Source organism: Epargyreus clarus, unplaced genomic scaffold, assembly GCF_041222505.1.
Source record: "Epargyreus clarus isolate Ecla_fem2 unplaced genomic scaffold, WU_Ecla_fem_2.2 ptg000027l, whole genome shotgun sequence".
Taxonomy (NCBI): Eukaryota; Metazoa; Arthropoda; class Insecta; order Lepidoptera; family Hesperiidae; genus Epargyreus; species Epargyreus clarus.
The window spans coordinates 9,757,754-9,782,424 of record NW_027332234.1 but is presented as its reverse complement, the minus strand read 5'-3'; the positions used below and the strand labels follow the sequence as shown (position 1 = coordinate 9,782,424).

At 34.4% G+C, this 24,671-nt stretch overlaps 1 protein-coding gene across 1 annotated transcript in view; it reads right to left on the bottom strand.

Annotated features, from left to right (window-relative positions):
- Positions 1–21,136, bottom strand: part of RunxB (RUNX family transcription factor Runt related B) — a 47,848-nt gene extending 26,712 nt beyond the window's left edge. Inside the window, exons 1-3 of the mRNA XM_073088395.1 lie at positions 21,014–21,136; positions 9,686–10,062; positions 8,757–8,973 (exon numbers count right to left, since the gene is read on the bottom strand). Of these exons, the coding sequence (XP_072944496.1) occupies positions 8,757–8,973; positions 9,686–9,868 (400 nt within the window). The 5' untranslated portion in view covers positions 9,869–10,062; positions 21,014–21,136. The remainder of the gene's footprint in view (positions 1–8,756; positions 8,974–9,685; positions 10,063–21,013) is intronic.
- Between the last annotated feature and the right edge of the window lie 3,535 nt (positions 21,137–24,671).

The following is a 24,671-nucleotide window of genomic DNA, read 5'->3' as shown; positions in this document are numbered from 1 at the left end:
GGCTTCTACTTCGGAGTATAACTAAAACGACAAATATGCGCGAGAGCGACCGACGACTCCGAAGCTTCTCGAACAAGTTTTATCCCGGTGGTGGCATACACCACCGCGAACGACACGACGACAATGACACTACAACGAACTATTTCAAACTATAAATCTCTATGCTTTTAAACCTACAGATTAAAATTAATACCAACGACAGATAATTAATACGTAGAACCATAGACAAAACTGAACAATGACCTAACCTTATATGCAAGGATATTCGAAGCATTATTAATCGAACGGATTTTATGTTGAAAGTAGATTTTAAGAAAATTACAAAGCTTGTTTCAAATCATTACTTGATCTCAAATTAACTCTCCGATATTATATTCACATTAAAATTCATATCTAAATGTAATAAACGGTTAGGGCATCTAGTGCATAATAGAGGATAAGAGCTGGCTAGCAGCCAACGTCTGGACCATGAAAACGACATGAACCGCTGTTATAACTAAAGTACAAGGATTTTTGTAGTCTAGCTGCTTTTAATCTTTTGTATCCTAATTTACACAAACAAACAAAAATATAAATATTTCAATGGTTGGTTAAAAGTTGAGCGATTAAAAATTGATGAGTTCTCGATTAATTATAGAGATAAATTAATGTTAAGATCATGTTAAATGAAATATACTTAATTTTACAAAAAAAGTATATTCCTGAGCCATAGAGAGTGATGCAGGAATAGAATATAGAACTAACGTTGACAAGATAAATTATCCAACAACACATTAATATTACTAACCATTACTATTACTAACAATGATCAGGTGAAATGAAATAATGACTTGTAAAAATGTAATAAAGAAAAGCAAAAATTCTTGATAATACAAAAACAGCCCTTTGTAAAGACATGTATTCCATCTAGTTTCCAAGTAACCACCCGGTAATATAATGTAACACATTTTACATTAAAATTCTGAATAAGAGACACATGGAGCATTCTGGAGCAAACAAAAGAGGGGCTACACGGCAGCGTAGCGGCTGGCTGGTGGCCAAATGCCCCGCAGCCCGGACCATGAAAGCGACATAACACCCCCACGGACTCCCGACCCGAAATGAGCGGCCGTCCGCTTATTTTCATAAAACACTCATAAACACTTTGACTTGAGGAGATATGTTTCTTTTGTCTGCCCGAGAGGATATTACTGTGATTTCGGTACGTGAGTTCATCTGGCTAGAACGCCAAATTCAGACTGAGTTATGATTTTATAATTGTATCCCAGTTACATCATTGTAAATGTGTAATAATACTATTCGAAACAGAAATTTATTTATATTGTTTTATATTTCGGTGAATAAGTGTAGACACATACATTATTTCTATTATTGCAATCGAATAAAAGTTATCGTACCAGCGATTCAATTATCATATTAGGCAATACTAAGTATTCGAAGTTGTTTGATGAATCAAAATTTGTAGAGCACTTTTTTAAAGAATTCGATAAACAACTATCTCTAACAAAATTATTTTATTCAAGTGAATCGCAATACATATTTTCTTTTTCATTTTACACATGCTCAGACATTTTACAACACTCTACCTCCTTTAATTCACACCCTGCTCCTGAATTATTTACGTCTTCGTACCCACAGTTAAAACGAAAGGGCAACAGCGCACTCACAGAAGAATGAAGGCATTCAGCATACTTCATAAATCATTGAAGTTATTCATAAAAAGACTTTCGTCTGTGCCCCGAACATATTGCACCGCGCACGTGCGACACGCTTCATACGCTATATTGCCGCGAGGGGGCGCCTCTGCCTCGTAAAAATATGTTTGCATGAAATAACACCGATTTGTGATTCCATATAGACGAATATATTTCGCGTATGTACCTAGTTATTAAGCTATTTTAAAGTAGGTATATTGGCATTGAATGAACTATGGCTAAACTTGATATTTACTGAAATTCCCCACTTTATGAGAAATACTATAAAATTTTAATTTGAAACAAAATACATAGTTATAAAATTTAGGATAAATAATGTGATACTTTTAATTTAAGTAGCGGTTAGTTAATAAGGAACTTTTTGTATTCCCTTTATTTTTGTTAACAATCGTAATATCGAAAGTGTTTATAACGTAAAAGAAGTAACTAAGTTATTTAGACCAACCTTAGAACCAAAATATCCAAAGGAAAATATATGAAAAAATAAATTCGTGGGGTGGAATCTGAGGGAAATTGGAATCGTTCCACAATTCTGGAAACCGTTAGATTAAAAATCAGCTTTATAACGTCATAAAGTAGGCAGTACGCACGTTAAGATAAGAGTTCTCCGGGATCTAAATAAAAAATGAGCCACAATCGTAATGGCTGCGAGTTCTTTGATCTCGGTTTCAGGGCTTACCGGGGATTGCCGGCTTAGCGGGGCAATTTGGATATAAAACGTAATGCGGATCGGAACGCATTAGCGACATTAGCCAACTGACTGTATGATCTCCCCTAACAGCCTCCGGTCATAATACTGTTGATATATGTCTTTGTTTAGGATTTTTGCCCCAATTTCAAACTTCCGGATTAAATTCAGTGATCGAAAATCGTGTGTAAGGATATTTTAAATTAAGTTTAAGTGACTGTTAGATTTTTTTACAATTCTTAGAAGAAAAGTTTGTATACAAATCAGGGCATACTTCTTTCTTCAAAATTTATTGATAGACTACCATATAACTTGTTTAATAATAGTTATAACTTTAACTATAGAAATGTTTTTAACCACCTAAGCAGTTTTATATATTTATGTCGCTACATATACAGAACCTCATATACATAAATGTTGTGGTAATACTCAAAAAGTACAAAGATACGAGTACTTATCCGTACGTACAAAGGTACATATAAGTAAAAACGCAATTTCTTATATTATATCGATAGCATTTTTACGATAGGTAGCTGAGCCGCGCCAACACGCAAAACTTTAGCCGTCTCGAAAACAAATAAAGAAACCCCCACTAATAAAACTTAATATCAACGAGACACCGTAAAATTCGAGTTTATTGAAGCGTCTCAAAGAACAAGAGGAAAGTCAAAAGCGGGTACAATTAAAATCCTCCCCCGAGACGCACCTCGAGCCAGCGGTCAATATTACTCGACGAGACCCTCAATTTTCACCACTCTCCCCTGTGCTAATAACAATAATTAGGAATGAGTGGTTCAATAATTAAAAACGGAAAAGAGCACGACTTGAAAAAGACTCACAACACTAAAGAAAATGATCTCTCCTCCCGTTCTACCAAAGAGATGATTCGTATCGCTCACTCTCTCGCTCACCTCAATTTCCTTTATTAATTTTTGTCTACATTTCGCGGATGCTTGTTTAAATTAATAAAAATTTAAGAGATATTTCCTTGAATCGTGTTGATAACGTTTCCGGTTTCTTTTGTTATGTTTCTATGTAACTTTAGTTTCACATAAAGCACAGCGTTCTCTTTATTCATATTGATATTGTTAGAAGCCTAACTTTACTTACTTACGATACTTACTTTAGTTTTCAATTGTAATATTATGAATGTAGTAAATTAATGGTTTATTACCGGTTTTTTAAAATAGATAACTCATATTAAACTATGCGGACAGAAATCTTCTATATGAATATTCACACTCGAGATATCCCCACAACACGGCCGAGAAGAGGTCTTGAAATAACAGGGCAAATTTAAAATCATTAGTTGTCGGAGGGCACTGCATCAAAGGGGGATCTCGAGTTAATAACGAAAGGTGAGGCCGAGATATTTTTCTCTTATACAAAAATAATTTCCCACCTCATAGGGAGGGCAAGGTGTGTTGAAGGGCGGGCTATTGTGTCGTTTCACCAACAATGTTTGACTAACAAGCTTCTTTTTACGTATACACATGTTGTTGCTTTACCCTTGTAGAGAAAAGTACGCGTAACTAAACGTGTATTACTTTTCTGTGAATAGCATTATCCAGTTTTGTACTATAGTAAAATTATGATCACTTTGTCAATTAAAATATTAAATACATATAAACTATTATTTTATTATTTATTTTTTCTTCTTTTAATTATCTTTAATATTAAAATGTATTTTACGCCGCCTTTATATTTTCTGCACATCCTTACGGTTTACTGGCAGAAAATGCTACATAGTCAATATTGGTCAATAAAGTGTAATAAAAAAAACTACCTAAAGCCTTGCTCAAGTTAGTAACGTAGAACTTATTGATTATCAGTAACTTGACAGTGATTATAAGCATATTCTTAGGTTCTCAGATAAACAGTAGGTACACTTTTATTGAATGTATCTTTCCTTATAAATGGAATCGAAAATGGCAGCCCTATTAAATTTTTTATCGTGTCTAAAGTAGGGGTCAATCAATCGATTAGCAGATGTCGCGTCTTGACTACTGGTGCGCTAAATTGGTCTCTAACTGCACAGCGGGACATAATAAGGTGGGTCGAATCACGGGAGCCAATTAGGTAGAAATTCTTCTTTACAGCCTTACCTAAAACGTTGTACTTATAATTTATTTTCGTATATATTTTTTTGTGTTCCAGAATCAATACTTATAATAGTAGTGTAGGTAGTACCTAATAAGTCACATTAAAGAAATTGCCGAATTCGTAACCGTTATCGTACAATTTTCCATTCACTCCCAACTTCTACAAACTATAACGAAGAAAAATGTAAAGAAGTGCGAAGAACCTTTAATAAACTTTTTGCTAAGAACTGCTAAAAGTTGCTCACAGCTGACACGGCAAGCCGAAGAAAAAAGCGGTTGATGCCCTCATTAAATTTTTCGCTTATTAAAAATTCCCCACGCCCGTCCGTCAACATCAGATAAGCAACTTTTTATCCCGAAACAAAAGTTATGTTCCGCGGGGCACCGATCTCCCCTTCGTCCTTTAGCTCGATAATTTGAGTGAGATTTTCTCGCAATTTAAGATAAACAAAGAGAGCGCTTACCCTTAATTGGAAAGCAGAGCGTTATTCAGGAAGGAACGTGACAAATAGACACCTCTTAACTTCTTTTCCACTTTCCTGCCATTCAGGGCTATATTGGTTTTTCCGTATACCTGCTGGCCGAGTGCTTTTGTTTGTTTAAGGAAATGTTAATGAGGATTACCTCGATGTAACTTTGATGGATATCTAATCCTATTTTCCTGTTACAGCAGCCACCGGTCACCGATACGATATTCCCACTATTCAAACTAACCTCTTTCCAACTTATTACTGACTTCATTGAATTCTAACGTGTCCTGCATCGGAAAAAGACATTCCTCATATGCATTGTTGTTTATAATTATTGTTTATTATTTACTTAGACCATTATATGGATATATTTAAAGATGTATTAATACTCTTACTACTCTATGTTTACTCGTATTAATTCATTACTGTTCTTTTAGCACAAATATTGGAAAGAACTATTGTTTTAATATAGTAAATTATTTAAAAGCACCTCCATCTCGTATTTAGCAAATAATCATTAGCAAACATTTCTTATAATGAGTGCGCCCCTATCCACTTGCGTAGTGTGTTCATATTTCTTACAAGAGTTCCCTCCTCGCTCAGTTCGTTAGCCCCTACACTATTTGAATATGAGAGACGACGAAAGTTTGCATTTGCGAACATAGAATCTTGTAGAAATGCCTTACTCAATTTCTAAGACGTAAGTCATTTATTTGGCGTGCAGTGCAATTTGCTTCGTAAGATAAGATCGTTTAATATTTATTAAAATAAATGTTATTTAATAGATACAGCTAAATACAAGTCATACGTAACATTGCAACTCTTCGTGGAACAACATTATGAAATACTTCATTGAACAAAAAAAACAATTAAACCTTAAATGATCATTAAAGAGTTTTACTATCCACCTCGTGACTCCTCGTACAGCTAAGCTACATTGTACTCAAATTATTGTCATTCATAAAAACTTTTTATTACTGGCAAAATTATATGGCACCTCTACTTTATATCTCATTCTACGGTTCAGATGCTCTCTCCATTCCCAACCCTAAACCTTTAAGTTTTACACGCTTTATCCGAGCACATCCCTGTTTGTGTGTATTGAAATAGTTGCCTAATACCCCTTCCGCTAAAACTACTTTTGTAATACATTACGTATTCAAACTTACTACGGATTTCTTGTAGTTTTGGTTACGTGCTATTACTATTTATCAATTGCCGAATGTTTACTAATACTACACTTATCTGGAGTAAGGCAATATTGACTCCAATTTTTGCTGGTTCCAGATAAGTTTCTACTGAATTATCCTTTTTCTGTTTCCTATCCTCCTTCGGAATCTTTAACATACATGTAATTATACTTTAAGTTTCCTTATATCCTCAAAGATTATTAGTAATACCTATAAAAGTAAAGTATTAGACATTTTCAATTTCTAGTCTAAGATTTTCAGAGTGTGCGATGGGTAGGTAGGTCTAGAATTCTGCATTTTAATTGATTCTGACAATTTAGGTGCTCACTACGAGTAGTAATGCGGTTTGTAGCGAAGGGTTAACGATAACGTATCAGTTACTAGCTGGTAAGGAGAGCCGTAATTTGGAAGCACTATAAGTGCGCTAAGCGTTCCAAGACGTTTTGCGAAAACGGTACCTATAAGAAAAGTTTTTTAAAGCTTGTAACATTCACTGTTCATAAAAGAAAGTATATTACAAAATTGGTCACAGTTTGAAATATTACTTGTTCAAGAATTGCCAAAAATTAATTTGTTGATACCTAACAGTATCCATAAATAAATTTCATTTAGATCGTTTCATTATTATGTTCGTTTTGTCGTTAACCCATTACTGTCCCACTGCTGGGCACTGGTCTTCTCTCAAAGTTAAAGGGGTTTAAGATGAATGTCACACTATCAGAACTTCTTTTTCACATAACCGTTTACAGAGTCATAATTATTTTTGAAAATTAAACTGGGTTTCAAGGTTTGATCCTGGGTCCCTCGATCGAATGCGAGTTTCTAACTACTAGGCTTATCACTGCTTATTCGTAAGTTTATCTTGACACATAGCTGGAATAAACATAATTAACATGGAAATATAATATTTAAAGACAAATTTATACCCACATTTTTAAAGGCAAATTAATTACAAAGTGTCATATTAGAGTCATGTTGATTACAAAGTATAATTTTTCGCCAGGTTCCTATTTTTCTAGGCTTTCTATTACACCGTCTACGAGTATTAACGACAGAGTCAAAGTACTGTGTAATCGGCCACTAATCGCCACTTGTGTTCGGAATCACCACAAGTGTAGACGTCGCGACTTGGCTAAAGACAGCTGACCGCTTGGCTTCACTCGAAACACATCGTTATATGAAGGGTATTTAGTCCTATAATCGCTTGAAATCGATCGTTAATCGGTTAGATTAAAGACAAGTGTTTTTAGGTTGGGGCAGGTTAGTTCAAACACTTACTATGTTTGTTTTAAGTATCGGTTGACCGGGCTACGTCTGAGAATTATGTAATGTCGTTGACGTCTCGTTACTAAGTGGTTTGCTCTCAATAACTATCCATATTGTTTTATCCTACTTCTTAGACTTAACTCACCATATAAAGTAAACAATTCTAATGTAAGAAACTGATTTTGTGAATGGAATCTGAGAACACTACCTATTATAATAGAAGAAGGCAATGTCAACGTACTTTAACATCATTCTATTAATCTACTTCGAATAGGGTTAAGTTTAGAGTTATAGAATCCATCTGAAGCAACGCAAATATCTTAAATGATATCTGTTCATATATTTGTATACTTCTCCTGGTACCCACGTATTCATGTCCTTTACTACGTATTGTACTCCTAGAGTTGCGCTATGAGTAAAGAAAGTGTCTTTAAATTTTTAAGACCTCCACAATATTCCACAAACAAAATATTTGCACGTATCGTGAAAAATATAGACGCATATATCTGAATATTTACGATAATGTAGACGTCAACTCATAAAAAACCCCCTCTCCCTTGGGCGGGCACTCAAAAACAAAGCCCCGAGCGCCTTAGCTATTGAATATTTCAACAGGTCTTCTCTTTGTTGGAATATTAAGTCAATGGGGGTAATTGATCTGTTAAGAATCAGATACAAGGCATGTATACTTGAGTGATCGATCGTATCCTCTCGTCCGCTGATGATGGTAATTTAAGTCTAAGTGTATTTGTTATTATAATTTTTACAGTTATAAATTTGGCCCAAACTATATAAAATTTCATCCAAAGCGCAATTTCACCTATTTTGGAATTTGTCCCTTTTGGACTAATTCTGTTAATAGATCGTATTTTTTTAACTCTAAAAATTTCACTTACTAACTATTTACTTAATACACGTACAAGAAAACATATGTGTACGTGAGAATATTACGTACGATAAGAACCAAACGTACCTCATCATAAATAAAAATATCTAGCTATTTTTTTAAACCTGACATCAAATATGGTGTATGCTAAAGTGTAAAGAAACTACGCGGTGTGCGAGGCAGAAGTCAAGGTACGAAGCTAAACTGAGCTACGCGAGTAGGTGTACTATGAAAATACTTAGCTACATCCATGACAATCCTTAGCTCGCATCCCTATCTAATCCTTAGCTCAGCTAACCTACGCTGTCAATAGAAATCAAGCAATTGCACCGGTGGATTCGATACACATAGCTTAGCTACCTCATACGTCTCTAGCCAATCCACACCTTAGGATCTTACACGACTATGAGTAAACAACAAACATATTCAAAATGTATACCTCGTCCGCTTCTCCCAACGAATCTGAGGTCATTGAACTTGGCGACCTGGTTCTTCATGACAGCGGTACAGTTCCTGAGCTCGGCGGAGCAGTTCTCGTCGTTCCCCGCTCGCACCGTGACCAGCGTGCCGTCCCCGACGTCCCCCAGAGCCACCACTTTGAACGCCACTGGTAGGGTTTTGTTCGACCGCCAGTGAGGGGGCAGCACTGTACATACCTGGAAGGATATTTCAGTTGTAGTAATTTTTATTTTTTTCTCTACAATACAATTAATAATAGAGTATCACAACCACTTTATACTTATCATGGAATTAAAAGTGTAAAAACGGAAGGGAAGAACCATCAACAGATCGATTATAAAATATAATTATTTATTTAAGATCCAATATCATACAGCAATTAATATATGAAAAAAATAAAATATAATCGAAAACGTTTATTACATAAAGAGTTTGTATAACAAAGAATGGGAATTTTAAAGTAAATTCATATAAAATATTTGAATATGTAAATAAAAACTTCTTGTTTTGTATTTCAAGAAAACTATTCATGCAGTTATACCTGGAACAAATTATAAAAATCTTTTAATTTACTTGAAAATAAGTTACCTAATCTCTTTTTCCTTGAAATAAGATTACGAATAAAGTTTTGTAGATAATTTCAATGAAACTTGGCTAAAGAGATACTAGTAACTTCAGGGTTTTTGTAGATTCTAGTTAGATTAACAAGATAGTTGTTCACTGATCTTAAATTATTTAGTATTTGAATAATGGTAAGCAAAAAAAGATATAAATAAAAAGTTGCAATATCTAAATAGTTTGTAATAAACTGAATGAATTTGATATTATATAGGTTCCAGGTTTAGTTCCCTAATTAAGTAGAGCGTATCCCTACTGTTATTAAACAGAAATAAAATGATTATTACTCACAACGTGCGGGCTTCCAGTCTTCACCAGCTCCCCGGGATGATCAGCCAATAGACCTTCCAGGGTCCTTTCGGCTAGCAACTCAGCCGTCAACGGCTGACTGCCTAAACTACTCCCGTAACTAGAAGATGGAGCCTCGTGGCCCAGTCCATTCGTCGTCGAACTAACTTCACTCGATAGATGCATCGTCCATACGAATCATTAAACACTTTACACTTAACGTAATACTTTATAACATAGTTTACTACTAGATAGTCAGTCACAGTGCACTACATCCGTCACATGACTTTTTCTTGTATAATCCATTCAATGTTCGATAGTAGAATAGTTTCATCCAAGTAAAATCCGGAATTTATTGACGCCATTTCGATTAATTCGATCTGAAAATAAGAGATTCCATATTAACATAGGTGTTCAACAGCTTCTTGAGCGGAGCTTAAAAGAGTAAACTACTCTTTTAAAATCACGAATGTATAACAAGATAACCTTAACTGATAATGAAAAAAGTAGACATGATAAAAATACGGAAGACGATTGTATGTTGTTGGAAGTTTGTATGTGAATAACTTAAATAATTGAAGTGCGTACAACTCTACGGCGTAGTTCGTAACCGATCTACAACTATCGCGATTGTAACACTTTAAGTAGGACAAAAATCCTTAGCAAATATAACCCTCATATTACCCAAAATATCAAAGCTTTAACATGACTTCGTCACGTCACACCAGGGAATCTTATTGTCAATGCAGCATCAAAGCAACTCCGCGCGGGCGCGCACAATCAGCCAGGGGTGGCTCGGCAAATCAAGCGCATGAATCATTGTACGTATATGTGTCCTCTATACGACTTTGTGATCTTTGATATTGAAGTTATAGGAATAGAGCGAATTTTATTTTTATTTTTATAATCCTGGTTAGCGTAAGTTTTATGGCACTATTATGTATCCTTGCTTTACACACTACGAGGGGTCAAGGATATACTCAAAACATACAGTATCTATGCATTGACACATCATTATGATAATAATGCATTGACACATCTGCCAGAACAGTAAATAATTATTGTAGTCGTCTATAACCAACCCTTTGTACATGAATGCGTATTCGTCGTCTAAAATACTTTTTAAAGGCCTACATTCATGCTACAATAATTTTATTTAGATTATTTTTATTTTAAATTCTCCTGCCCTAATTTAAACTGTTACTAAACCATTGTATTTTCTTGACCTCCGTAATTACTCCATAAATACTCCAAAATAAATAAACCTACATAAAGGCTTAATATTGTATAACCTATTCCATATCGACACTAACCGTAATTCTAATATGACTGCCATTACTCATAAGCTAACATTCCATTTAATGATTTCATCTACAGTAGAGCTGTTTCCGCGAGTTTCCCACAAAAGGCTTTCCCGATAGGAATCAAAGCGAACACGGTGAAAGGCAGTAAAAGACATGTCGAGGCTCACCCCTTGTAGAAATTAAGTTTAACATCCGATCGACATATCGCGTTTCGCAAACATGTTACAAATAGGGTGTCTTCACGATTGAAAATTGTATGGAAAGTCCTATGTTGAATTTCTACAAACGAAAGTATTTTTGATTTTAAATAAGTTTTTAAAGCTTAAAATTATAAACTAGAATTATTATTGTGATTAGGTTAATCGTATCTTCTACAGAATAAAATTAACGCTGTCTGAGGGGCAATACAGAAACCGTAGAACCCAGAAGCATATAATTTTACTTATATAACGAAGATAGGCAAAAAAAGAACAATTGAAACTTTATTTTCTAAAGGGATTAACTAAAGGATGAAAGCTACTTAATTATAATGAAACCTTTGTAATAAACAAGTTTAAACTGATGGATAATTTTCTGTCAAAAAGAAATAAACAAAGAAAATATTTCGTAAACCTAATTCATCATCATCAACCCATTACTCTCCCACTGCTGGGCACGGGTCTCCTCTCAGAATGAGAAGGATTAGGCCATATTGGTAGACTTCACATACCTTTAAGTTTTTTTTTTATATATATCTTAGGTATGCATTCTTCACGATGTTTTCCTTCACCGTTTAAGCAAGTGATAATTAATTTCTAATACACACATAAATTTGAAAATCAGAGGTGCGTGCCTAGATTTGAACCTCGGACCCCTCGATCGAGAGGCCGCGTTTCTTAACCACTAGGCTATCACTGCTTTTACACTAACCTAATTACAATACATAGTATCATCAATCTTGAAAGTATTGAACATACATTTGTTTTGGTACATTTTTTTAAATACAGTAATATTGCCACTATGAGAGACTGATTCAAAAAATTTTTTTGACCGATAATAGGTACAGTCCGCGCCAAACTGCTAGGCCGCTCTGAAGTTGTTGCGAGCAGATGTAATACGATTTGCTATGGCGTCACGATTCATTTCTATATTCAGAACGGACTAGTAGTTTTATGCGGACTATACTTACATTTAAAACAATATATTGTCACTCTAGTTACAGCCTATCCGCATGTACGCGCCCCGGGGAAGGGGATGCTACGATATCCAAGTATTATTGCCAATACGTTATCTAGGGTTAAATTTGTTAGTTGTAATATCAACATATGGGGTGCATTGATACTTTAAAAATTTGAATAATTGAAATTTATTATAATAAATAAATTATGAGAATCCATTACCAAAAGTTCTTACAGTCTAATTTTTTTAATTATAACATGATATTATTACGCAATATTATCATTTAAAAAACTGATTCTAAAATATTTTTTGCATGATAATGAAACACAATATGTATGTACAATGTACATTGTATATGCCAACCACATTTTGAAAAAACTAAATATGTAGTATGCAATATGAGTGCATGGTTCTGAGTGCCGTGAAGCTTAATGACGATAACAAGCATCTTTGCACGGTAATTGCATTGAAATATAAATTTTATCATGATAACCCATTAAAATGTATGTTAGCTTCAAACGAACATAACATTACGAGTACCCCGTCTAACCCTACAGATTTTTCCAGACGGTCGTCAAACCACTCTCGTATTCAACTGAGATTCAGTGGATTTAGCTCATGAATAGCGCAGCAATAAAATCTTAGCTGAAAACATACAGAAAGGGCGAAGGTCGTAAATAATAAAGCATGTACGGTCGTGTAGGGGTACCCTACAAGTGGGTAATGCTCGTTACCGGCCTCGCACCCTTCCACAAAGGAACCGGCAATGGGGTAAAGATACATTACACCCCCATTTCTATTTCAATGCTCGCCGTTACTGTTTCTCGGACTGTGTTTTTATAATGGGCCTATTTTTCTATTCAAAAATTTTTAGACTTTCATTTTGCAAACATTAAAATTAGTCTGTTGTACCATTACAATATGTCTGTCTATGAACATCCGTGTGTCTATGAGCAAGTACGAAATATGTCCAGTGACTGTTTTTTATTTACGTTTACATTTTAATCAGCGCCCCTAGCGGATTGTATCAGGACTGATTGGAAATGTATGAGAAATACGCAAACTAATACAAAAACAGTCATTTTTGTAAAAACGTAAAAACTCATACTAAGGGTACAGATTTGAAACTTTCTGTCATACAATATCATGTTAAGTCATTGAATGTTCGCGGATTTCATTCATCCTATAAATATTTATTATCTAATCGCTTACAGCATGTGGAAAAATAAATATTTTTTTTTTCGTGATGATGATGATTTTCGTGTGAATTACCCTAAACAGAACTCAGAACAAATGTTGATTTTTGAGTTGCTAACCAAATAAATTAATCCATTCCAAAAAAAATCTTTTTCAGTATTGCACTTATCGTCGTAACAATAGCCTTTTTAGACTTATAAATAGCGAGTAAATTTCCACCAAAATCATTTCTAATTCGAACACACCAGACATTTCCTACCCGACGGCGTTTCCTATTTTTAATGGCCCCGGATTCTAAATATCTAAATCTAATTTGCGCATCCCAGCTGTCCGGGTAAAAAATCGGCAAACCCTTCGCTTTCGAATAACATCTATTATCGGATCGTATTTAAAGAGAACATAAAGGGAATCAATAGCGTTCGAGTGAGGGACAGGAATTCCTGAGGGTGTCCCTGGAGACGGGTCGGACATGGATAATGATCGTCGTGCGACCAGCGACGGGTACAAATAGGTTAGCAAATGTAATATCCGACCGTGTCCAAACCCTACGTGGTAGATACAAATGGACGCTGAGACTTGCGTCTTGAGAGTGTCAGAATGTAATAGTTGAGCTGACACTTCCGGAATTATTAAATCTCCTCAGGTAGGTATGCTCAGCTGATAATGTAGTTGAGTAGTGCGCACGGATTCGAAGGAATATTACTGAGATTGTATTTGTTCTAAAATTTTTAGAAAAATCCGTTTATCTCCTTTGATAAATTATTTATATTCTTCATATTTTTTTCTAAAATATAAAATACTAACTGACCCGGAAAACTTTGTACCGCCTCAAAATCTATTTATCAAAAATATTTCATATAAAATATAGCCTATGTTACTCGTGGATAATGTAGCTTTCGAATGGTGAAAGAATTTTTAAAATCGGTCCTGTAGTTTTTGAGCCTATTCATTACAATCAAACAAACAAACAAACAAACAAACAAACAAAGTTTTCCTCTTTATAATATTAGTATAGACTAAAGAAAATTCCACCCTTTTCAGTGTAGTTCCGCTTGTTTCCACACTTGTTTCTGACTAATTATATGCTGGAATGAAACAAGTGTAACATTACTGCCCAAGCAAGTTATCATTGTCATAACTACTTCAGTAAAGCTGTTTTCAGTAAATGCTTTATATGTATAGAAAGTTTTCAAATGTGTATGAACTCTATCAATCTATAATTAGGCAGCAGTGTGATACGACACAATGGCCTAAACCGTTATTATCCTTAGAACCGTAAAGGTTACAAGACTGCTAAAAAAATAGAATAACAGACTATTTTTAATTGAAAACTTCATCACATCCTAAATCGCGCCCTCAAAGGGTCGACGTAGACCCGCGTGATATTGGTGACAATAAACAACATCGGGCACAATCAAGCAGTTAAATAAGAATCGCGAGGAATGCGACGGGCAAGTGACGTCATTTATTAAAAACCCGACCCGTCTGTGTACAAGAACCCGGCCTTTGATAAGAGTCTTCAAACGAAATTGTTTTCAATTTATTTTAATGTAGGTTTGGTTTTCGAGTGTATATTTTTTCGTACTTGACTACAGAATGCCCTGTTTTTGTGGGAAAGGCTCCTTAATGTTGTAAAAGTTCTAGCTCGTGAGATAGGTATATGCTTTATACTAAAACTAAACTACAAACTAAAATTTCGATAAAAAACGAACAACTACAAGTACCTATAATCCGCGTAAAACTGCTAGTCCGGTCTGAATATAGAAATGAATAGCGTCGCCATAGCAAGTTGCATGACTTCACCTGCTCGCAACAACTTCAGGGCGGACTCGCAGTTTGGCGCGGACTATATTAGATGTTCTCGTGTTTCATAACAAACAAGTCGTTTAATATTATATTTACTATACTATACTATACTATACTATTTAATGCAATGTGTAAATTTAAAGAAATATTGTATTATTTATCGTTTTGATAAAGTATAGAATCCTTAATGTACAATATCGACCGGTTAGTAGGGCTTACTGCTGTATTCCAGAAAAAGTATGATTCTAAAATCTGGTTTTATAAAATATATTGAGCATTTACTAAATAACCGTATAGAAAAATAACAGATAATAAGAGCACATGTTCTTATTATGCAAGAACTTAATGAGTTTTAGCCATTAGCCATATACCTTTCCTAATTATTATAAATACGATTCAATATTTATAATCTCTCTCTATATTTTAAAATACTTACTACTTAGAGCGAGCTTAGAGCTATTGAAAATTAATTGGATATAATTATAATAATAATATTATTTTTGTACAAGGCACTGGATTAATTCCTTTGTTACTGTTACCTTTTTTCTCTTATTATACACCCACCAGCACAATTAACCGCCCACTTACATATTTTTGAATCTTTCATAAACGCTAATAAATTTGTCGAATATTGTTCTTTATTTGTATTAAAGTATCGAATACCAATAAACAACAAAAACAATTTTGTTAAAAAAAGTGTTGTTTATAGTGCAGAATAAAAAAATACAGAAAAACATTTTTTTCTTGAAAAATACAGAAAAGATTCGTGCATTAACATTTTATTTGTTTGTTCACAAAATTTTCAATAATGTTTGTTGCCTCCCCTGGTTCTAAGGACTTCCTGGAGACTATTCGGAAGTCCATCCATAATGTCTTGGATGCCTGATTGGGGAATGTTGTGCCATTGTTGTTTTGCGGCAATTCGGACGTTTCTTTAGGTGGTCGGAGCTGTAACCTGTGCCCAGATCCTTCTTTTAAGGTTTGTAAGGATGGGATTAATGTCCGGGTTACCGCCGGCCACGGCAGTATTTGAATACCGACCTCAGTCAGGTACTGAATAGTGCTGCGAGCAACGTGGATTTTGGCATTAACGTACATTAGACGAAAATTTTCTCCAATGAATGGAGCTAAAGGCACGACATGATATTGCAAGACGTCTTCCACGTACCGCTGAGCATTTACGCTGCCTCTTTCGAAGACGACCAGGTTGGTACGGGCTTCATAAGAGATTTCGCCCCAAAGCATAATTGAGCCCCCCTGATAACCCCTGATAAAGGTGCAAACCGCTCATTAGGGCGTCTGTAGACTCTTTGACGTCCATCTGGTCCTCTAAGATAAATTCTGTTTTCATCAGAAAACAGAACTCTACTCCAATCGTCCATCGTCCAATTTGGTTGCTCGCTAGCAAACTGAAGTCTTTCTTTTTGATAGTGGCTCAGTAATTGTGTGGCTTGAAATGGGCGGAAAGCACTCAGATTTTATCCTGCCAGTCTTCTTCTTACTGTCCTTTCACTAACACTCACGTTACGCACCTCGAACAGTCGCATTCTTGTTTCAACAGCTGTAGAGAAGCGATTTCGTAAGATGTTGCTCACAATAAACCTGTCATCTCGAGCTGAAGTGCAGCGGTAACGCCCCTGACCAGACCTGCGCGAATCGCTTCCCGCAAAGATATTCGCTGCACACCCATCATTAGAGCGATACGACGCTGGCTATGGCCAGCGTCACCTAAACCCACAGACCTGGCGGCTCCAGCCACATTCAGGGGCATGTTTATGGTTTTAAAAAATGAATACCACAATGGAAAACAAAAAATATAAAAACAAGGAGTCCCGAAAGGAAACAAAATTCCACAATTTTTCACCACGTAATGTTTTCAGTATAACAGTCAAAATTCGACTAAAACACTAAAAAGGTGCTTGTGGCTCAATAATTCACACAAATTAAGTGTCTGTACCATAAATCGTTGTCCAAGGACCCACTTTAGAGATAACAAACATCAAGTTAAGGTTCACTATTCATAAACAAATACTGTGGTACTTAAGAAGGGTGGGCGGTTATTTGTGCCGGTAAGTGTATTTATATTACTTACTAGCTGACCTGGCAAAATTTGTACCACCTCAGAATCTATTTATGAAATATATTCCATATTTACTCACCTTTTAAACCTTCCCTGGACTTCCACAAATTATTCTAAACTAAAATTAGCCAAATCGGTCGAGTTTTAGCGAGACTAACGAACAGCAATTGATTTTTATATAGGTATATAAATAATTTTTCTTCAGTTTTACAAAACGAGTTGTCAAATTCGGCCATTTTTACAGGTAAGATAAGTATAGTGGCATTTCCCGCGCTTTTTCATTACTTTTGTTCACGGGCACGATAGACAAATGCATCGTAACACATACAGCCATATCTAATAAATACATATTATTGCTAATTATCAATTTTATTATTGCATTGTTCTCGTCTATTGCTAAGTCTACTAGTGTAGAGGCACTAAAGATAATTTGTCGGTGATGTCTCTTAGGATTACGCTGAAAATTCTAATAAAATTTAAAAAGGACTTGCTTCATGCACAAATCTTAACGCACGGCCCAAAGGGATTGAAGTCGGTGAACTGAATAGGTAGGTAACATTCTAAAAGCAATTTTTTTTTGTAAGAAGCACATTCATATTTTCCTAGATTGTAGGGCAATGGATATGGAAGAGATTGAATTTAAGTCACACATTTTCAAAATCTGTTTTTTTCCTGATAACTTACTGACATACGTATATCAATGTATGTATCGAAAGTTTATACGCATCACATTTACAGGTCATGTGTTTAATTATTTTATTATTTATTTATTTATTTTTACTCATCGTTGTATTTTTACTCAGAATCTGTTTCAAAATTCTTTGCCATAACATGCAATAAGCAAAATTATATAAGGTTTTAATTTCATTTTAATGGGTACGCCTATCATCCAAAATTCCTATGACATATATAATATCCCCTCGAGGTTTATCTGGGAAATATGGTAGTACTGTTTTCATAGGTAGTAGAGTGTAGTAAAAGCATCATATCCTCCTGTGTCGAATAGCTTAATAAGCGTTAAGAAAAAGAACCTTTTAAAATATATTATAAAAAAAAATATAACATTTTAATAAAATTATGTTCTGTTTTTATAATTGATTTTTTTATTCTAAATTAAGAACACAGTTTTATCCCATATTGTTTTTAAAACAAATAATGTTTACTGACAAAAAAAATCAAACTGGCTAGTTGCTTTTAAAAATAAAACCCTGAATTAAAAAGCTACTTCACTTGAAATGTCAATGTGTGTATTTGTATTCTGTAACTATTCAGTAGAGTGTCGAATGTTCCCCTCACATCGCTTTCTTCCTTCCTCCGTAGGATTGAACTTGAATAATACATTCTCATTATGGCCCGTAAATCTGTTAATAACACACGCGTCTTCTCGTTTAAATAATTTATTAACGTACAACATTAACGTTGCTAAGATTCGCGCCATTGTTTATTTTATTATTTAATGTGTATTTTGGGTAAAAGGCGAAAAAATAGTCCTGTGACTTTGTAACTGATTCAAAAAGTAACGCAATGTTGTCGGTCAGGATAATACATTGGTGACCACTAGCGGCAAGCTTTCAGAAGGCAAGTTATTCCGTCGTCCTTATTATTATAATATGATTTTCTGTTGTGAGAGATCCATTCATTAATCCATACCATTTTACACTCTCGTTGTACGTCAAACACAGTCACAGCAAAACTATTCATGGTCACTATTCATACTAGTATAGGATGACCATATCACAGAGCTGGTTAATATCATTATGTTTTCATTATGTTAAATAATCTGACTACAATTGATGAAACATTTTAATGAGTTAGAATATAATGTATTTAACATCGATATACTACTAATAAAGACGGTATTTAATAAAGAAACCATTAACATTTTCAAACAATTTACCATTACCGTCATATCTGACGCATATTTGGATTTTCAGCCGTTCATTTTGTTTCAATAAAGTTGAAGTAATTACGTCACGCACGTGCGATTTGAGTTAGCAACCCCACCACGTACGGCGGCAATTAGATGAAGGTGAAAGGTTAAGTTTAATTATGTGTTCTTATAAGATACTTTATTTGGCTTTTTTGTTATAAATAATGTGTAGATTCTTTTTAACCTCTTAGAAATTGGTTGAAATTCGGCCTCGCAATCAGAGGGTGTGAAGTTCGAATCGCAGGCTTTCACTTTTCCATGCTTTATTTTTTAATACTAACACCTGTTAGTATTAGAACTTAAATATCACCTTCTATAGTACCATGTAGGTTTCCTCACGATTTTCTCCTTAGCCGATGTTGCCTTGCCTGAGAGTTCTTAAAAAATGTCAAAAGTGACGTCTACGAATCTAAACTTGGCCAGCCCAGTGGAATATGGCCTAAAACCATCTCTATCTGAGAGGAGACCCGTGGGCAACAGTAAGACAGTTATGGATTCCGACGACAAAATTAGTATCTGGTTTTATATCTAACCTTTTTCGTTTTCATATATTCCCTATTGGTACATATTTCGGCTAACCATAGAACAAAGTATTTAATATCAGTATGTAGACCACAAAATGTTTATTCATTTTTTTCATCGTCTTTGTATTCATAAACTATCCTATTTTGCGTCATTTTATACATTCAAGCAAGTAAAATGTTCACATTGTTATTTTTTTTATTTACCAAAAATATTAGGAACTCAAGTATTAGAAATGTTTAAAATATAAGTAAAAATGTGTAAAATGGTGCAGACATGTGATTTTTAGCATTTTTAGATATGTCTTAACATAAATTAAGTCATTGTAAACGTATTCAAAACCTAAGTATTTCAAATTAATTGTTCTTATTTATAATGAGTTCTTAATTAATTGAAGTACTCTTATTATATTTGAAAGTAAATATGTCAAACTGTAAACTTAAAGCTCGTGTACGAAGTAACCTTGTCACGTAGGGCTGTAATTTGGTGCAAGTAAAAGTTAGGGGGAGTCTTCGTTAATGGGAGTTCACACTTAGCCGCTCTTTAACAAGTTCGCTGGTAAATTAAAATGTAAATGGATTGAACCACGTTTTGTTCTTATCATTATTATTGATAAAATATGGAGATATTGTACCGTTATTGTAGGGTTTGTAACACATGTGTATCATGTATATTGATATCTCATGTTTAATTTCTTTTATTTTTTTTCATAAATCTGTATGTATTAATGTAGATATAAATTAAAATTATACTACTACAGTATAAAGTTTAATAAGTAAGTAATTTACGTAGCTATTTTATGTAATTATTAACAGACACATTAAATTCATATTTTCCTGTAGGTATTTGTATCAAAGGTAAAATAATACATAACTGTACACTGGTACATATGGTTTTTGTTATTTTCTTTTAATAAAATAGCACTTTAAAAATAAGAAAATAATAAATAAATATATTTTTTACAATCCATTTTCAAACCAGACTACGAGAATTCTGGAGTAATTTATTTTAACGCGCCGAAACGTTGTATTTTGTACAGTTAGTAGTAACAATGTAAACATAAGTTTAATTAATCAGATTCAGATCTTAACCCACGAGAGCGTTCCCTGATGTTATCACAATATGTGCCGTTATCAAAGTTTGATCGTCGTGGCGTAGTGTGAACGCCGGCTAATGAGCCTGCGGTTTTCGCGAAAACAACACGCACCGCCCGCCCGCCCTTCTCCGCCCAACTCCGGACTTACACAAACTTTCAATTAATTCCCAACATTTGTAGTTTAAAACTATTAATTTAAAAGTAACAAACTAATATATGTAAAGTAAATCATACTTACTTCTTAAAATAAAAATGTCACATTGTACACAAAACACTAGTCGGCACTGAACTAAGGTTTGAGCAAAAAAAGTTTTGTTGGTAACCGCGAGAGGCGCGCGTCCGCCACCGAACCGTGGTCGACATTAAAACCTTAGCGGGAAAGAAACGGTCCCCTTATTACGTCTCGAAAGAAATTCGCCCGCACACAGGGGCGCGCGAAAGAAGTCCACCCACACAGAGACAGCTGTACGCGACACGGGGGGAGCGTGCCTGTGTGTGAGTGGGGTACAAATAAGTATTAAAAGAGATAGTTAGGTGCGGGACAGGCACGCGAAACATATACGTTCTAAGCTTTAGTATGCTACAGTCCACATTTGGCATGGAAATACTTAGGTCAGAGATCTCGAGATAGTCGCTATTATCGTAGCTACTGCTGACACTAAAGATCGTCTGATACTGCAAGATAACATAATACTTTACAACTAAATGTATGAAATTAGGTAAAACAAGAACTTTATTTAAATACTTGGTTAATAAAAATATATCAGCAAGTGTTGGTATCACAATCTGAGGAGTAATTATAAAAAGGTTCCAAGCATTTCATTTTAATTGAATGAGTTTAATAATATGCAAATATGAACCTTAATAAACAGTAATTAAGGTGCTCCCGTCTTAACACTGGCTTCATTTGATTTCAGTCATTGAGTACTATAGAAACATAGGCAAGATATTTTTAAACTAAAATTCAAAGTGACGCTAGTAAATATATCTAAGTATTTTTATACTAAATCTCATTGATAACTTCCATACCGAAACAAAAACGATTGACAAATATAAGAATGATTATTAAAATAAACTTAATTACTTAAAGGTAGTACCTAATAAAGCCTATGTCCTACAATTTCGATAAATTCAACCACACTGCATATATTTCAATCCGTCAAGTCGTTTGAGCTCAGGACATGCTAAAGAATGGTACATACAAACATACACATGCCCAAAAAACATTACCGTCCACAGGCGGCTAAAACCAATATCATGTGACATTTTGCTTTTTTAATAATAATAATAATATAATATAATAATTTAATAAATGGTAATGAATTATATAGGTACTAACATAGCTTAAGTAATCTGTTACTAACACATATTATATGGGTCTATAGTTGCCTGAAATAAAGGAATTTTTTTTATTTTTATTCACCAGTGACCAGAAAACACTGATCTAGTACTGCGACCTGTCATGGCGACTCTAAATTAAAAAGGCGGAGTTGTTGTATAGTACTTCTATTGTAAGTAATAAATGAAAATTATTGGATTATATCCAAAATTTATTTAAAAAAAATGGTTTTGTGACCATTATTTTGACCTATCAACTTAGAAATAATGCTTAATTGAACAAACCATTAAACATACAAAAGACAACGAATTCCATTTAAAGATAATAAGATAAGACAGATAAGATAATACAAATTCCTAAAACCCGAAATAATCAGTTCATAACCCTTTGTATTGTTTCCAAATTCCAAATAGAAACTGCTTCCATTAATACGTAATTATTCATTAATTTTAATGAATAAACACAAATATATTTAAGTAAAATAAGAATATACGTTTATAGAAGAAATGTAGATGTTTTTTATACAATACGACTAATAACTAACTGGCTCTAGGATTAGTATTAACGATACAACAAAGGAGTAAATATATTTAATACGATTCAAATTTGACGCCATATCTTCAAAACATATAAAGAAAATATATTTATAGATTTATAATAGATATAGGAACTAGGATAATTTATTATAGATATAGGAACAAAATCGAACAATTAGTTTGATTAATTTACTGATGAAATGTCGGCGGCATTGACTCTACACCTTTGTCGTTACATAATAGAAGAATAGATAGAGTTCGTTTAAAAAAAACACTCACGAAATCTAAAAACATATATATAGATAAACATAGACATGTAGTCGGTATCGACTTGGCTGCTGTTGCTTTGGCTTCCTTGGAAGAAAATGCTTCCCTCCTTCCTTCCTTCTTTGGAAGATGGAAAATGGAAAGGTGGAAACTGTACTTGGACCAGGGTATACCACATCTTTGTTTAACAGTCCTTACGTTTCTGTGGAAGGGTGTGGAAGCCTGCTAACTTACATGTGAAGCGACTGTTTTAGATCTCAAGAGGCTTTACATAGAACCCCTTATCTAAATGGAATTGGTTACATATTTCCATGGGTTTCAGTGACTACTTACCATCAGGTGGACAGCATGCTCGTGTGCTACTTCAGTCTTATTTGTTTTTATTTTCCATTTAAACCTGTTAAGTACATACCTATATTTATCCACATACCAATATTTGACTATTTTGCTGTGTAATCGGGCACGGCAGTGCCTCCCAAGTCGAGCATAATATTTTAAAATGCCTTACTATCTTGGACTGTTAAAACACAGTAATCCAGACACTGTTGCTGTTGAAACAGAAGTATGTATAGAGCAATCAGACGTAGAGTTCTAATAATATTAACAAATGTCGTCCTATGGTCATTTGAATACAAAATTAATAATTTTGCTTATTATTTTATCTGACAGGTTTAATTTTGTAATAAAATATGAATATGAATTGCTAGTATTGTTTAGTAAAAAATATTTAGATTTCTTCTGCTTTTCACGAATATACTACTTAACTACATTCAAAAACCTATATATTATACACACGCATTCTACACTCACAGCCCCACACTAGGATTCCCTGTCGTGGGTGCCATGGACACACACATAGACAAATACACCAACACCCAGACCCAGAAACAGAACTCTAAATTCATCATTTAGATATCTGTCTGGCCGGGGATGAACCCGGGACCTATTGCGCTTCAGACCGGTATGGTGACCGCTTCGCTACGCGGGTCGTATTAGATTCAAACTATTACTTATTTTATGAAAATTGGTTACACGTGTTTCTAAGCAACTAAGTACATCAGTAAATAACAGGTTCGGAGGAGATCAGTTTAAATATAATGAAGAGAACTGGAGGCCTTTTTGCGTTCTGTACTACCAGCGAAACATAAAGAGTAGAGATTGGAAGCATACCTTTCAGAAGTACTGAATAGAAAAGAGGAAAAAAAAAACCTTTAATAAGACAGATTAGGATGAACGCGTGAAAAAATATAGCCAACAATGTTTGTAACAAATCATTTAATTATAAAATAGTTTTATTTAATTATAAAATCTTTGAAATTTCTTAAAAAACTCTTAAGAAGCATGTGATAAGAACTTAAAAATAAATACTTTTGAATTTACAGTAGGTATGAGTATTCTAAATCAAGTATTGAAAACTTCTCAAGAAGTGTAGAACTACAATAAGCCGACAATGAAAATTTAACATCATCGTAAAATTTAACAGCGCACTTTAATAACTAAAGCCCGAAGCCGATAAAGCGTCGTATCGTTGACAAAAGGATGAGTATGTCGAGAAACCTCTTTGCCCACACCAGCCACGTCTCGCACCCACACACCTGCGACCGCAGAGCCACATACTATACAGATTCACCCACACAACCAAAACTTACCACTACTAACCCGAAACCCATACGCCCACCCGCCAAACACGCCCAACGTCTTGGGTTTTCTTATAAACCACGTTGTGTTCGACGTCCCACTCTATCTTACGACAC